At 50.9% G+C, this 16,890-nt stretch overlaps 1 protein-coding gene across 2 annotated transcripts in view; it reads left to right on the forward strand.

Moving 5' to 3' along the window:
- Positions 1–16,890, forward strand: part of GAB2 (GRB2 associated binding protein 2) — a 101,045-nt gene that overhangs the window by 75,817 nt on the left and 8,338 nt on the right. For both annotated transcript variants that reach the window (XM_054215579.1, XM_054215588.1), the window contains exons 3-9: positions 5,562–5,802; positions 9,392–9,978; positions 11,042–11,136; positions 11,869–12,151; positions 13,157–13,247; positions 15,084–15,186; positions 16,037–16,162. In XM_054215579.1, coding sequence (XP_054071554.1) covers positions 5,562–5,802; positions 9,392–9,978; positions 11,042–11,136; positions 11,869–12,151; positions 13,157–13,247; positions 15,084–15,186; positions 16,037–16,162 — 1,526 coding nt within the window. The remainder of the gene's footprint in view (positions 1–5,561; positions 5,803–9,391; positions 9,979–11,041; positions 11,137–11,868; positions 12,152–13,156; positions 13,248–15,083; positions 15,187–16,036; positions 16,163–16,890) is intronic.

Here is a 16,890-nt window from a genome sequence, read left to right on the forward strand (position 1 = left end):
ATGATCTGACTTGGCTCCTTTCCCACCCTTCTCACTCACTCACTCTCCAGCGCTGTGACTTTTTCCCTCGGTTCCCATGCTTATCCAAGGCAAACTCTCCTACGTTACCACTATTTTTCAGTTGTTTCATACAAATGCAAGCAGAGCGCTGACACTGATGGGCAGAGACAATGCTATTTGGCGCCACTCATCTTTGCCTCACTGTCTCTCCCATCAACTCTTTCTCAGGTAATTCTCCCCATCCTGTGTTGGATGCTTAAATAATTGGGAGGTTTCATTATTGTCGGTAGAGGAAACCTAAGGGGGTGAGCTTAGGCTAAATATCACTTAGATGGCTGAAACTGGCTAAGAGAAACCATGCCCTTAGCCCTCTGTGCAGCAGATCCCTGTCCGTAACGCAGTGATGTTCCTCTTTCCCCTTAGCTAGTCTGTCCCTGGCCAGTTTCTGAAAGCAAATAGAAATAAGCGGCAGAAACTGGAAAGGACAAGCTCAGAAGCCCAATTGATGTCACTTTTGTCCTCACCCTTCAGCTCGTCTGCAGTGGAGGATGCAGCTGTGATGAGTCCTACCTTGCCCCATCATCACTTTTGGGGAGCTCTACTCAAAATTGGCACTCAAAACTCAGGCAATGCCAAATATTAAGGTACCTGTGTCCTTGCATGCATCTCCCCGTCCTGATGGAAACCAGAGAGTGGAAATTATCCAAATCAGATTCCCTTTCCAACTAACCTGCTGGAGGAAGCCTTTAGAAGGCGACCTGCCAAAGCATCCTCAGACTGACAGCTTTTCAAACGCTGTCCAACTCGGAGGCGATAGGGAAAGCTCAGTAAATAAACCTTCCTCGGGTGCCACACTCATCCTCGTGGCATCCCAGGGCCTCCTGGCAGCACGGTGACATGGTGTCTCATCCATCGGACATGCTGTTTGTTCTCTCACTGCCAGGAGAAGCACGCAGAGGGCTTGTTTTGGTAGGGGAGAAGCACGCAGAGGGCTTGTTTTGGTAGGGTAGTTTGTATTTTTTTAATTATTTTTTTGTACTTGTGCTCGAGCTGGCAGCAAAAGTGGAGGTTCAGGCAGATTCCCATGGGAGAAGGTTCCCCCTATTTTTGCTAATAAATGATGGAGCTGCTCCAAAGAGTGGGGAAGATGATAGCGCATGAGCACACCCTGCTCCATGCCCTCCTAGGGATTATTTCTGGTAGATTTCTACTATCCCCTCCTGAAAAAAAATCCATAAGTTTTAACTGGCATGAAGTCATCAGTGTGGTCCGAGGCGTTTTATGGCCTTACTTGCCGGGACAAATCTGAGGAGCTTTTATCTGCGAGGCCCCCTTGGACCAGATTGCCCTTGCCAACATGGTATGGGCACTACAGGGAATTTCACGCCTCTTGGGGATGCCAGGCAAACCTGGCACTTTTGCTGAGACCATCAATAGGGCTGCAGGAATTTAGCTATACCCAAAAATTGTCCCCTTCCCAGGGGCAGAATTTCAAGTCCATGGGATACAGGGAGTTGTAGTCCCAGCCTCTGACTTCAGGCGGGGAAAGCTGACATCGCGTCTCTGGTGAAAAAGTCCGTTATGAGCAACAATTTCCGAAGGAGGCTGAGTAATTATTTCACTCTGATAAGCCCAGGAACATTGTGCGAAGCTATGTGCACACAGCAACAGGCGAGCACTCTGAGCGAGGGAATTCAGAGCTGTCAGCAAGGAGGGAAATACCACTTTGGGGGATTGAAAACATTCATAAAAAATTCCTGGCTCCCAGCCTAGTCTGTCCTGTTGCCGGCTGTGCTCACAGTTGCATACTTTTGCTTCGGGGATGGAGTCGCAAGGAGGTTTTTCCCCCACTTTGCTGCAACACGTGGCCAAAAAGACACATCTTAACCTGGACTAGTGAGTGCCGAGCCTTCGGCCAACTGAAGCCTGCCCGGCACCGTGGGATTTTGCAGCTCTGTTCTGGCTCATTCCCAACGAGCATCTGGCTTGCTTTCTCGCAGGGACCAGCGCAACAGCTGTAGCACGAGCCCAGCAAGATGTATGCATGCAAGCCGTGCCGCTGACATTGAATTTTAAGTTGTGGGCGTCCAACGCCGCCTTTTCTAGACCGTGAGAGTCCAATTCCCCGAACTCGGATGAGAACCAGCCAGGAAACATGGGGTTAAGATGACACTTCCCATATGGCCTCACTACATAACCTTAACTCTGCCCCACTGGGAATGGCAATAGGAACCATAACAGGATCTTATCCCTCCTTGGCTGTATTTGATACATTCCCGCAACATAAACTCAAGATCACAACATAAAGCCAAGGGATTTGAAGGCTACGTCCACACTGTTAAATAAAGGAGGGCCAGCGGTTTATCCATGGCCCCAAGGTGGATGGCTATGAGGAATGGAGATGGATCATTCTTTTTGGCTCGTGGCCGGATTGAGTTGAGCATCTTTGGTCATGATGTGGGTGGGACTGATGCTTGGAGGCGTCTGGATGGGACCCCTTGGAGGTTATTCACTAAGTGCCCTGCATGGACATGGGAAAGGAGTGGCAGTCCTCATAGCCTGGGAGCTGGGCACTGCAGCGTGGCAAGTTGAAATGGCGTTGGGACCTCTGGCTTGTCATTCACCCTGTATGCCTTACCCTCATGGGGACCTCTCTCCATTTCAGGCCAGCATAAGAACACAAATGTCTTGACTTTTCCCTTTAGCATGTACTAGTCATCAAATACTACTTTTCCACCTCTCTTTCCTTTCTTGCCTCCTTTTCTGCCCCCTGGCAGGACCCATCATCAGTGTGTAACCTGGGCACACGAGCTGCCCTTTTGTTCTAGTGCAAAAAACCCCCACAACATAAAAAATACAGAGCAATTGTGGCGGGCCCCTTCTACAGCCGCAGGATTTATCTTCCCAGCCCTTGTAATACCCTCCCAGCCCCGCGAAGCAATCCATCTCTCACCTGCTATTATGGAGTTCATCTCGCAGACCTAATGGAGTACGTGAGTCCTGAATTGGCTCCTGCTAATGCTCTCGGTGGCCGGGTCGCTGTGGGCAGTGAGCTGGGAATTCATTTTGAAAATCAATGCGGCCGTCGATAGAGCGGCTTCCCCCGGGGAAGCGGCGTGCTTTTTACCAGGCGTTGCCGCCTGCTGCCCTTCGTCCCCCGTTTTCTTTTATGCGGTTGGAGTAGCCACGGAGTAATTCATCCCCCTTTCAATGAGTGTGTCTTCTGCACTGCGCTCTCCTGTTTCCCCAAGTCAGACTGATTTTTGGGACGAGATTAGGATCTCCTGGCGGTGTAGGATTCACTGGGCTCCTCAAAGTGTCTTGATTTGTATTTGCTGTGCCCCGGTGTGATGCTGGGGACTGTCTCCTGCCTGCAGCCCCAGCTCTCCCCTTTGGCTGTGTTGGTACAAATAAATCGGTGTAATTTTGGCCTGCCATGGCTTTTCCGTGCAGTGGCAAGTGCAGAGCCTGCAGGGATAGTGTTGGAGGACTGCTCAGGGCAAAGGGACCCCAACTCAGAGGATCTCCAGTTGTCCCCAGAGGCGACCTTCATGCTGGGACACAATACTAACATGCCATCCTCACTCCATCCTTGGCAGTGTCTTGGCCAAAGCCCAATGTCATGGGCAATTCCTGACCATGATTCAGGAGGCAGCAAGGGGCTGTTCCTGAGAGGCATTTTGGGTACAGCCCCGCTGTTTTTGATAGCAATGTCATTATGGGTTCTACCATGCTGCTTGAGCTCAAAGCACTGGATTTGGGACTAAGATTTGGGACTCACAGAGCTCTCGACTCCTTTTCCAATGGGGATCAGTCTGCGCTGCTGCAGGGTAAATATTTAATAAGAAAGAGGGTCAAGGCACTGCTTTGTCCAAAGACATCGAGACAACCATTTACTCCCATGAAAAGCACCAAGGGATCTTTAATGCCCATGCAAAGAAGACAGGAATCAGAGTTTTAAGCTCTCATCCCCCACCATTAATGTCAATGTTAAATATTGATCCTTTCTGTGTTTAGCACAAACCAAACAACAGAGTTGAGACACGCTCTTTGGCTTTTATTAATGTACTTTTTCTGCATCGGGTGAAGTTTGCAGTAACGCCAGGAAAAAAAATGTAGCAGCGGTGAACGAGCGGCAGACAGATCGATTTTGTATCTTGACACAATTCAGGAGTTGGTGAAAAATCACCCCGTGTGGAGCATCTCCTTGTCCAAGCCATGACAACCATTTTGCGGAGAACTCATTTCTCTGCAGCGTAATTTTGGTCTGGCCCAAAATTTCTGGTAGGATCTGGGCTTTGAGGGAAGGAATGGAAAAATCTGTAAAATCCCCCTCATCACCATGTTGGAACAGGTGCCCTTATGGGTGTCTGAAGTCCAATTTGAGGAGCAGACGGACATTGTGTTGGGGGAAACCTGGAACCTAAATCAGTGATGGCCAAAAAATGGGTGGATTCACACTGGGAAAGACATCTTTTTTGTTAGAGTTTGGGTTTTTTCTCCATTTTGAATCAGTACCAAATAAATGTAAATCACAGCTGTTATAAAGGGTGACTTCAGTGAACCACAGTGAGTGGTTTTCACATGCCAGGAGGGCATGCATGGCAGGGAGATCACGCATGGTCTTCTACATGGTCTTCTGCAGCCAGAGATGAATCAGCTTTCCCAATATATTCTGCAGCTTGCAAGTTTTCTGGGTGTTTAGTTTGGTTTTTTTTAATAGGGGTTTACAGCTTGGCTGTAAAAATTCATTCCTGGTTCAAATTCTTGTAGCACATTTATCAGAGGGTTGGAGTAGCTGGATTGTTCTTAATCTCTGGGATATTCTTGATTGAAAGTAATTTAATATTTTAAAGTTAATTTCTCCCTGAGCAATGGGGAGGGGAGTCGCACCTTGGGTCTGAATAGAACAATAGAAAATAGAAAAATCCTATTTTCCTAGCAGAAAACTGCAGGAACTCTTTTGAGGTCACAGAACTAATAGAGAATTGAGTAAAGTGGGCATGTTTTTCTTCTCTGCTGCCACTGCGTCCATCCATATTTCCATTCCAGTTTACCCCACTGTAAAAGGATGGCAGCGATGACCGTACACAGAAGGATGGGTATGACTTAAATCACACCCCTAAAACTACTTACAAAAGGTCTCTAAGAAAAGACAGACACAAAAACTCTTCCTTTACCTTTTTAACTAGGTTTTAACAACCCCCTGAGCTCCCCAGGAGTTGAGCTGCCATCCCCCAGACATCCTTGCAAGCCATTAAGCCTCTGATAAAATGTGATAAAATGTTAAAATATGATAAAATGATAAAATACGATAAAATTATGAAATACGCTGAAATATTTATTTCCCTGTATGGTGCCTGTAGTTGCATGTGCTCCAAGTACGGGAGCCTGCTGCTGAGTGCATCATTCAGAGCCATAAGCAAGCCACACCATCCTCCATAATGGTACATAAATGGTACATAAATGCTGGAGCATTTAAGTAAGGAAAATCCCAGGAACACAGGCTGCAGGGTTGCTGCACCCAGCTGCTCACCGGTGTGGGTTTTTTCCCTCCACAGATACCCTGAGGACCCTCGCCTCCATGAACCATGCGCCACGGTCCTCCCCGGCAGAGCTCAGCGGTGCCAGCCACCACCTGCTGCGAGAGCGCAAGTCCTCGGCGCCATCCCACTCCAGCCAGCCCACCCTGTTCACCTTCGACTCGCCCGCCAGCCACCTCCAGAGCACCCTGTCCGCCAGCGCCCCCCAGGACTACCTTTTCCTCCACCAGTGTATGAGCAGAAAGTCAGAAAATGCAAGGTATTGTAGCCCACCTGGGAGAAAACCTTGGGGACATCTGAGGGAGGGCTGGGCATGAGCGGCTCAACCCACCTCCATCCTTGGAGGTGTGCAAAACTCAGCTGGAGAAAGCCCTGAGTGATGGTCTCATGTCATCGTGATAGGGAGGAGGATGCCGGAGTGGCAACCTCACGAGCTCCCGGCTTTCCTGGCGTTCTGGGTTGGATTAAAAACTGGCTGAATGGCTGGGCCCAAAAGGTGGTGATCAGTGACACAAAGTCTAGTTGGAGGCCAGTCATTAGCATTGTACCCCAGGGGTCAATACTGGGTCCAGTCCTCCTTAACATCTTCATTAATGATCTGGATGATGGGTCAGAGTGTACCCTCACAGAGCTTGCTGGTGACACCAAGCTGGGAGGAATGGCTGATATACCAGAGGGTCACCAGTACACCAGAGGGACCTCAAACACACTGGAGAAATGGGCCAGCAGGAACCTCATGAAGTTCAGCAAGAAGTCCTGCATCTGGGCAGGAACAGGCCCAAGCAGCAATATGTGCTGGTGGCTACCCAGATGGAAAGCATCTAGTCAGAAAAGGACCTGGGGGTCCTGGTGAACACCAAGTTGAACACGAGCCAGCAATGGGTCCTTGCAGACAAGAAGGCAAATGGTATCCTGGGCTGCATTAGACAAAGTATTGCCAGCAGGTTAAGGAGGTGGGCCCTCCCCTCTACTCAGCGCTGGTGGGGCCATGCCTGGACTGTTGGGTCCAGTGCTGGACTCCCCTGTACAAGAGGCACATGGACATATTGGAGAGAGTCCAGCAAAGGGCCATGAAGATACTGAGGGGACTGGAGCATCTGTCCAAAGAGGAAAGGCGGAAAGATCTGGGACTGTTCAGCCTAGAGAAGAGAAGGCTTGGGGGATCTCAGCAGATATTTCAAGGGAGGGTGCAAAGCGGACAGAGCCAGGCTTTTGTCAGTGGTGCCCAGTGCCAGGACCAGAGGCAACGGGCACAACCTGAAACACAGGAGGGTCCCTCTGAACATCAGGAAACACTTTCTCAATGTGAGGGTGACCGAGCACTGGCACAGGTTGCCCAGGGAGGTTGTGGAGTTTCCATCCTTGGAGATATACAAAAGCCATCTGGACACGGTCCTGGGCAACTGGCTAGAGGTGGCCCTGCTTGAGCAGGATTGCTGGACCAGATGACCTCCAGAGGTTCCTTCCAACCTCAATGAGACTGTGATCCTGCAGACAGGGCCCTAATTCCTACCTTTAAGCAGAAAAAACTCAACCAGAAGGATGGGCAAGGTTTGCACCATTCATCCCTACTGTGGCCCAGAGCTTGCTGGGCTTCACAGCAGCCCGTGGTGCACGGTGTGGTATTTCTGAGCGAGAGGCAGCTCCCCGCCTCCAGACCCAGCCAGTTGCCTTAAATAGCGAGGAGTTTTTTTGGCATGAAGAGTTCTGGCTCGCGAGAGCGGCGAGGAGGGAGGGAGGGATGGAGAGGCGGTTGGAGCCCAGCTGGCGTGAGGTGAGAGCAGAGCCCAGGCTGCAGCCTCCGCTGGGCTTTCCTGCTGCAGCTGCCTTTCCCTACCCGAAAAACAACAACAGAAAAAGGCTCAGAAAAAATTAACTTCAGATGGAGTTAATGGAACAGTGTTTAAAAAAAGGCCCTCCGTCGCTCCAGCTGTGAGGTTACCTAAAAGCCACCCTCCGAGAGCCCGACCACAGCTGGGACACCGAGAAGGAGGGAGCAAGCACTGATGCTTTGGTGGGTAGAGACTAACTGGCCAGCGGCAGCTTCTGCAACTGGGCCAGAAATGATCGCCCCGATCGATGCCCAGTGCATGGGGCCAGGCTGCAGGACTGCTGGGAATCCCTCTCCTTTCAGCTCCAGAGCTCTTACTTTACTCATCCATAAAATGAGGGTAATAGTAGCTAATTGGTGGGCAGTGCTGGGTAATTAACCCATGAGATGCTTCAAGTCCTCAGCCGAAAGGACCCTGCCAGAGCACAAACATCTCCTGAGCAAGGATTCATTTGTCATATCGCAGCATCACTTGTTTTTTTCCCCAAATAAGCCCTATTTCTGAGCGCCATCTCGTGCTGGCTCCGTGAAACAGAGGGACTGTTGTCCCTGCGGAGCATCAACCCTGACGGAGCCACATAAACCAGCATCTCCCAGCTTTTCCCATAGGGCTAGCACTTCCCCAGTGATTTGCCGCAACTGGAAACCGTTCCCGTAACCACTTCACTTCTTCCCACCGCAGTGATTGCTACAGGGCAGGACTCCCTTCCACGGGGAGATGTTTAAATGGGGTTGGCTGGAGCCCTTTCTGGCTGTGACCATGTGGTCCCCAAAAGCCTGACCCACGTATGGTTATACTTCTGCGAGCAAAAACACCCATCCTCTCATCCTCTCCTGGTGCATATGCATTAGGTCTTCATGGCAAGGTAACTCTTTTTAGGAGCTTTGCTTTATTTTGTTCTTCCACGCTGCTTCAGCCAGCTCAGGGAAGGTGTCGTTGTCACCCATGCTCAGCTCTGCCACGTCTTGCCCTCATGTCCCAGCACTTCCACAGCGATGCTCATGTTTCCCCAAGTCTCGTGGGACGGGGAGCTGCTTCGTGGTGGCAGGGGTAGAGGATGGGGGAGATAACAGTCCCAAGTGACCAACTGAGGCATCCCCTGACTCGAGAAAATGTCATCTGCCGGGGTTCTGAGTTCAGAAAGCCAAGCCCGTGGGGCTTATCATCTTCTGCAATGTTGGAGGGTCAAAAGAGGAAGCAGTAGGAGGGATAAAATAGGAGATGAAATACCTTAGAGGGAATCAGCGGAGGGGCGGTGGCTAACGAGCAGTCGTTAGAGGACTGAAGTCTCCCTGGTGCTTGCCCTCCACCCTGGCTAGTGTCCCCAGGCGTGACCGCAATATAAATAGAAGAATCATTAGCAAGTCACGGACCTAGTGACCGTGGTGCCCTGCTCACCTCGGGGGACTCGAGGGCTTTTATAAATCTGAAGTCAGCCCTGAGGTTCATTCCTCCTCCTCTGCATATCAAGGCTGCAAACCCCAAATCCCAGCTGGGGACTGTTCTCACCACCCCAGGACTTGCCCTGCAAGAGGGCAGGGTGGTGGCATGGCTGGAGGCTTTCAAGTAATTCCCATCAGGAATTTTTGCAGTCCCTCTCAAACACATTTGCAAGGCAGAGGTGAGACTAAGCCTGCATCCTGCACTGCAGACGAGCAATTGATGCATGATGGGGATGCTGATGGGGTGCCTCTTTGCAGCCATGTCTTGGGTCATTGTCAACTGTTGCAAAAATTGTCCTTTTTGACCAATTTATGTCTGGCTAAAAGGCTCGTTCGTGCCCTTAGCCCTATCGTGGAGCTGGGTGCACATACCTCCCACCCATGACAGAGGCTTTTTGAAGGTCTTTCAGGATGGAACGGGTTGTGACCATGTTTGGATGGGTCTGAGATGTTCCCATTGCCCTGGGGTTGGGCAATGTGGGTTGGGAAGATGACAAACAGGGGAAGCAGAGCTCGGTGCACCCCAGGACCAGCTCTCCCCCCATCTCAGCCCCTTTCTCCCCTTCCTCTGCAGGAGTGCCAGTTTCTCCCAAGCCACGAGGTCCGCCTTCTTCATGCGGAGTGACACAGCGGTCCAGAAGCTCTCGCAGGGCAACGGGCACTGCATGAATGGGGTGAGCGGGCAGCTCCATGGCTTTTACAGCCTGCCGAAACCCAGCCGGCACAACTCGGAGTTCAGGGACAGTGCGTACGACCTCCCACGCGCCTTTGGTTCCTACACCCACCCCAAGTCGAGCCTCACCAGCTCTGAAACGGATAATGAGGAGGTCTACACGTACAAGACTCCCAACAACACCCTATGCAAGGAGTTTGGAGAGCTCTCCACGGACTCCTATGACATCCCTGCCACCCCACTCTCTGTCTACCAGATTCCCAGGACATTTACACTGGACAAGAACCACAACGCTCTGGCCGTGGCCGCCAGCGACTCACCCGCTGCGCCACCCCCGCGGCCCCCAAAACCTGGGCAAACAGAGTCACGGTGGGGTAGCCCACCCCAACGGCTCCAGCCTGGTGAAAGCTTAGGGCTGGCCCCCATGGCAGCCACCATTCCCCGGAGAAACACGCTGCCAGCGGTGGAGAACAGCAGGCTGCATCGAGGTGAATTTGGGGATGGGGAGCTGGGGGTGGCTTTGTCCTATCTAGCAGCCTTGGACTGGTCAGTCCCACTGGGTTGCAGTAGGGCTGGGGTGGCTGTTGGCATCAACCAGGGGGTTGAACACAAAGAAGCTCTCCCTGGTCAGGATCTGGCCCTGGCTTTTGTATGCAACAGGCAGGAAGAGGCATCCCCATGGCTCTGCCCACCAGAGCTGCTCAGCTGGGTCTTGGCTGTGTTGTATTTTGAGTCAAAACCCCAAACCTGCTTGCCCATGCAGTCCTTCACCAGATTTTGGTGATTTCAGCCATTTTTAGCTTGCTTTTACTTCAATTCATAACCAGGTTTATCGGAATGCACTTCAGCTCCGAGCTGCCTTGGTTTTGCTCACCAGACAGGGCTGCAATTTTGCACATCTCCGAGACCCAACATCCCCAGTGCAGCAGAGCCTCCCTTCCCATTGGCCACGGATGGGCCATGGATGAACATGCCCTTTCCAAACCTTGTGCCTGGGATGAGATAGTTGCAAAGTAACTTGGAAGAGGTGGTTGGAGGGAAAGCATACTGTAAATGATACACACAGCTCCCTGAAATGCCTCTTCTATCTCCTTCTACCTAAATACCAACATTTAGGCTGAGATCAGACCCATGCTCAGCAGTAGACAGACCAGTCTGAGAGCTTAGCACCCCATCCTCACCCCATCCTCCCCTTACCGGAGGCTGCCAGTCCTTACGTCTGCTGAGCGAGCTGTAACGGAGCTCTCCCTTAACCCAGTTTTGTCACCATGATCTACCTTATCTGACGTCTTTACCCCTGGGATTTTGCGGCACTTTGACAGAACCAGGTTAGGTCCATGCAGCACGTGCAGTTGTGTTGACGCATCAGAGAGATGCTAATTGGGAGGGAGCATAGCAAGGAGTCTGTGATGGGCTAAAAACCACATCTCCCACCAGTGTCCAATCATCAAGAATAAATACCTCCCTCCCAGTACTTGGATTTTGTTTTCAGGGGCCCCTTTTATTAGCAGTTGTGCTGGGACACATTGTACGTTTGTGGTTGTGTTGCAGCTTCTTCTTGCGAGACGTATGAATACCCCCAGCACGGGGGCGGCAGCACTGTGCAGTCGGTCGAGTCGATGAACGGCGGGTACAACTCCTACCTGGTGAGTTGGCTTCGGTGTCGGCCACCACACTATAGGTACCGTTTGCACCTTGTAGATTCAGAGTCAAGTTGGTTCCAGGTGGGACCTCACAGCCCAGTCCTGCAGAGCTAAATCAAGAAGGGTTTTATTACTGATTTCAATTAAAAACATGGTGGCCTGCAGGGTAGAGATGGAGGGACAACCACCTAGCCCAGCACCGCATGCAGATATTTGCTTTGGGTGCTTCCACAGAGTGTATCTACCTGGAGCTTTGACCCCCAAAAAAGCACCCAGGAGTTTGGCTTCTTCCTGAAAGCCTGGGATGCTGCTGAGTTGAATTTTTATGTTGCCAGAAGAGCCTCTTTTGTGCGCTTTCTAAGACTTCCTGAGCTGGAAATGACATTAAAGCAGCCTTTCATATTGCATTTTAGTCATGGCCAGAGCCCAGGGGAAAATTACTTTCCAGGTTAAGCATGTTTCTGCAGCTTACTCTGAGCATGAGAAGAAACGCAACTCTGGGCGATTAAGACTTTTCCCTGAACTCAGGATGTTGCAATGTCTTGGAAACAGTGGAGGTAGACCCTCTCAGCGCAAACTGATGGCCAAGGAGGGAACAGACCATCCCTTCCTTCTGTGCTGAGATTTTAGAGCAGGTCCCACCCCAGGTGTGTGTTTGGAGATGAAAGGATTTATAGTGTGATGGGGTTGAGGAGTGTCCGATGCTCACAGCACGTCCTCCTGCTTGTCTCTCAGCAAGCCAAGGCAGCGGTGGCCCGCTCCCACAGCACTGACTCCGAGGACAACTACGTCCCTATGAACCCCGGTTCCTCACCCCTGATCCACACTGAGAAAGCCAACGACAATGCCCAAAATCTCTACATCCCCATGAGCCCTGGGCCGCATCACTTTGACCTGGTGGGGTTGTCCTCGGCCACCCTCCCCGTGCATAAAGGAGGAGCCATGGCACAGTGCCACAGACGGTTGAGTGAAATCCAGCCCCCACCAGTCAACCGCAACCTCAAACCCGACCGGAAAGGTAAGAATGTTTGTGGGCAAATCTTCCCAGGAACCTTTCTGTTCTTGTAATACTTTGGACTACATCTGTCGTCTTGTGCACACTCAGTGGAGTCCTGCGTGGGGTGTGATTTGCTACCGCCAGCACAGTCAGACCTTCAGATGTTCCCCATCCCCTTCCTCTTTTAGGAAGACTATGGTGCAAATGCAGCTTTCGTGGTGCTTGAACAGAGCCTGTTGAACCCTTCCTGGCCTTTACAGGAGATGCATGTCACAAGCAGGATCTCACCCTCATTTCCCTGCACCCCTCCCCATGCTCTACCCCAAAATCCCTGTGTTGTATTCAGATGACCAGACTTTCTCCTACTGTTCCCTACTGGCTGGATCTAGACAGCTCATCGCTCAGGGCTTTGCCTACATCTTCCAAATCCCTCCCCAAACCCAACAGATCACCAAGGAGATGCCAAGGAGGAGGGCTGCCATCATTAGGATGTCAGCACCTAGCCCCATCAGCGTGCTAGGCGAGGGCTGGGGCTGGAGCGCAGCGGTCTTCTCTTCCATCTAATGAACCACTCACGATGAGGAGAGCTTTCATGTTACCCTGCAGATGTCCTTTCCCACTGCCTATGGGGAAACACGCTGGCTGGAGGCAACCCAGCACTGTCAGAGCCTGGTCTTGTCCCCATCTAATGGGTTATCACAGCTTCTTAATGAAAGTGTTTATTATGCTCTGGGTTTTGGGCATGTTTAGCAAAGCACCATTCCCTGGGATGCACATTGCCCTTTTGGGGCCACCCATCCACTTTGGGGCTGCGGGTCAGAGGGAGAAATTCACTGTTTTCCCCCAGTCTTGGTGTAAATGAGTGCAGGGATTTTGGTTGGGGGTATCTGTCATCAGCAAGGAGAGTTGGGGGGCTAATTAGCAGAACAGGAAGCAGCCAACAATTTGTTGGAGACCTCATGCCAGTCATGGACGCTGAATTGTAGGAACGTGCTGCCTCTGAAAAAAGGCTTTTCCTCTCCCCAGCAAAGCCATCGCCGCTGGACCTGAGGAACAACACTGTCATCGATGAGCTTCCTTTCAAATCGCCAGTCACGAAATCCTGGTCCAGGCCAAGGTGAGTAATGGTTGGGGTATAAATTCTTGCTTTGTTCCGACAGCAGATCTCTGGTCTCGCTCTCACTTGTGTCCACATGTAGCCACGCTGCCACCTCCGCCATGGATTAAACATCTCTGGCTGAGTGTAAGGGGGATGTTGGCTGCCTTTCTGCTGCAGAGGTTTCTTCTGGCCCACCATGTCTTTTTGTTGAAGGGGCATGTTTCTCATGGACCATCTTGAATCAAGTTAGAAGTGAGCCCAGGCTTTAGATGCAGAGTCAAACTTCCCCAAAAGCTTGATGATCCCTTTAGCTCTCATTGTGTTCTTTGTCAATTTTAGAAACAGGAGCTGCAGAGCTGGGTCTTGCCATGCAAACGTCTGCATGGGGCTGAAAGTCCACCCTGCCCAACACACTACCCCCATCAGGGATCAGTGGGAGCTATCTGGGAAGAGGGGCATTTATAGAGTAATTCTTTCCTAAAAATATCCTGCCACGCTATGGTGATTTGGGGTTCAAGGCGTTCCTTGGTAACATCAGGGCCACAATTAGGACCTGGGCCAGGTGCTGTTGAAGTAGAGCAGATCCTCCTTTGGACCCCTCACGAGCTCTGTCAAGAGCTCTACGAGCTGGAGTCCCCACATCCCGGCCGGTGGCAGGATGACAAATTTGTTTAGGTCAGGATTTCACAGGAAAGCCCAGCATGTGGCCGAGCAGCTAATTAAGATCCCTTGAAGACATTTCCTATTTGTGGGTTCTGACACCGCCTGGAGAGCTGTGGCTCTGACGCAGGACCTGTGGTCCTCCACAACTCATGACCCAGCTGAGCGACCCGGACTCGGCCGCACTGGGGGCACGGGGCACGCTTTCCCATCCAGCTCTTCCCCCCCAAAAAACCCCTCTGTAGTCTCAAAACGCAGGGTGACACTCACAGGGTCTGACCGAGGTGTGTTTTGATTGCCTTGAAAGCAAAGCCTAGCCTGAGGGAAGTCTGCAAAATGAAACCAAAGCACTTCAGAGCAAAGTCTGCCGGCCAAAAATAACAGGATTCGCACAATTCCAGTTCTGCTGCTAATTCGTGGTCTGATGTTGTCCAATGAAAGGCAGAAGCAAAGCTTGGCTGCTCTGACTCCTCTAATAAATTGGATTGTGGGGAGACTGACTGCAGGGCATGAGCGCTGTGTGCTGAAATCACCGCACCGGGAAACAGCGAGCGGGGTTTGATTGACAAGACATCCAACCTCGGAGAAGCTAATGGATTTTTCCCTTATCAGCTAATCATATGACCCTGCCTTTACTGCAAGGCAACAAATAGCTTTTTAAGACGCGAGCTTTAATGCCAGATGCTGATTGCATTGTGTTATTCGGTATAATAAGATTTGGCCAATGGAAAGCAAGACGATGCCTCGGAGATTTTGTTTTCCGGCAAAAAATCTGGATAGGGCCCTGCACGGTAAACAAATCCTGGAGCTGCGCTGAGGCTGGAGGTGAGAAGCTTCACCGGGGCTGGCCCTGCGTCCTCCACAATCAAATATTTCCTGTGAGATAAAGGGGATCATGGAGCCTGATCTATGTAGCTGACAGCAGGGGGGTTAAGGGTACATAGCAAACAAGTTGTTATTAAAGTATTCTTGAAAGAAAAAATGAGAGAAAACCAAACCCAGTGATTTCTGACCCATGGGAAGGTCAGGTTAGAGAACCTCAATGCTGCCGACTGTTCTTCATGCCCAGTCCCCAGGTCTGAGCATGGTGATGTTTGGAGGCGTCAGGTGCTGCCATCCCTCTCCCACCCCTCCTTGGCCATGGACGAGCACCACCTGCAGCCATCATTAACGCATTGACCCTTGTCCTTACAGCCAGAGCTTCAACGCCGGCTCTTTGCAATACTGTCGCCCTGTCTCCTCCCAGAGCATCACCAGCACTGACTCGGGAGACAGCGAGGAGAACTACGTGGCGATGGTAAGGGCCCCACAGCGAAGATATACGGTCCTGGCAAGACATATACGTTCCCCAGCTCTGCAAACACATTCCTAGCTCATAACATGGAAGGGCTCAGATAGTGCTGTGTGGTGTGCATCCTTACGTACATCCCTACATGCACAAAACAGTGGCTTTCATTCCTAAAATGACACGTCCCATTGGGGTTTTAACTGTATATGAGAGCAGAAACATATATCACCTACTTGGCCAGGAATTAAGAGGGGATAAAAACGCCTGTGGACTGTCAGGGTGTATTTTCCTAATTTAAGTTGATGTTTTTCCCCCGAAGAGCTGCTGACATCATGTTTGTGTGGAGGGCAGGGGCTATCGGAGCAGCAGCAGGGAGCGGCAGTGCTTACAGGGAGGGGATTTTGTCTCTCTTTGCAAAGCTGCTGACTGGAAGCATATTTTTGAGGCTGTGTAACTGAGGTGGGGGGGGGGGTAGAGGAAATCTCTGCTCTGTGTAGCGGGGTTGTGATTAGCGAAGATCCCAGAGCTGGTCTGGCCTCGCTGAGGTGTGGTTCCTGGGAAATGCCAAAGCCCACGTGTCATGTCAGGCATGTGAATTAAACATCAGAAAGGCAGCAGAACTGCTCCGATCCATAAAATCAAGAGCACGAGCTTGAAATATTTGCTAGCACAATATACAATATCTATAGTCCCCCAGCGGTTCCGCACACCCAGAGGCAGGTGAGCACACATCCAGGCTGGGACCGCTTTTAAAAGTGCCACCAAGGCATTTCGTTGCCAGATTTGTGTTGATTCCTTTTTTTTTCACTTTCTTCCCATTTTAATCCTCGTTATCTCTCCTGTCTCTTCCCTGCATTAGCAAAACCCCATTTCTGCTTCTCCTGTTCCTAGTGGCACCAACAGCCCAGCGCCTAAAAAAAGTTCGGGGAGTGTGGATTATCTGGCCCTGGACTTCCAGCCAAGCTCACCAGGGCCACACAGAAAGGTACGGGGTTTTTTATAAACTTCTGGTTAAAAGTGATGCATTTTTTAAGGGTTTTTTATGCACATTGGCAACAGCATGGTCCAAAGCCCTGGGCAGGGTTGGTAAGTGAGACAGTAACCTCAGAGGTGTGCTTTTTCCTGCAAGACTCGGTCTCTGCTGCGTATCTGCAGCCTTGCTGGAATGATTACGAGAAGCATGGATCTACAGGGGCTCAGGGATGCTGACGAGACCAGAAATTCAGCTGGAGATTGCATATTCAAAAGCTGTCAGGAGGTATCCCAAGAAGTACCAGAAATTTATTTTTTTTTACCTCCTTCAGAGCAACAGGTCCTCCAAAACCAGACTTAGGTTTTCCACCTGAGACACTTTCAGAAGCTCATTCAGAAAATGCTGGGCACCTGTCTCCTGCCAGTCAGCTGCTTTTAAAGGGTGCCATTTGGGCAGGAAAAGTACAAACCACTTTCAGAAAGTGAAGGTGATGTTTAAAAGCTAGATTATGTTGAGCAGATCAAGCTGTTGCCTGGTGAGAAAGAGCTGTGGGGAGAAGATGACGGGTTTAGGAATGGGATGCCTTTGCCAAGCGTCATGTGGAAACGTGGAAGGGGAAGCTCCTAAAGACCCAAATATTGGTGGCTTTTCTTCAGGTTCATACAGAGGGGAAGCAAACATAGCAGATCGTGGGAAAACAGGGCAAGGGAGGACCTCAGGGCATCCCCACATCCAAAGGA

The sequence above is a fragment of the Rissa tridactyla genome, chromosome 1 (genome assembly GCF_028500815.1).
Source record: "Rissa tridactyla isolate bRisTri1 chromosome 1, bRisTri1.patW.cur.20221130, whole genome shotgun sequence".
Lineage (NCBI taxonomy): Eukaryota > Metazoa > Chordata > Aves > Charadriiformes > Laridae > Rissa > Rissa tridactyla.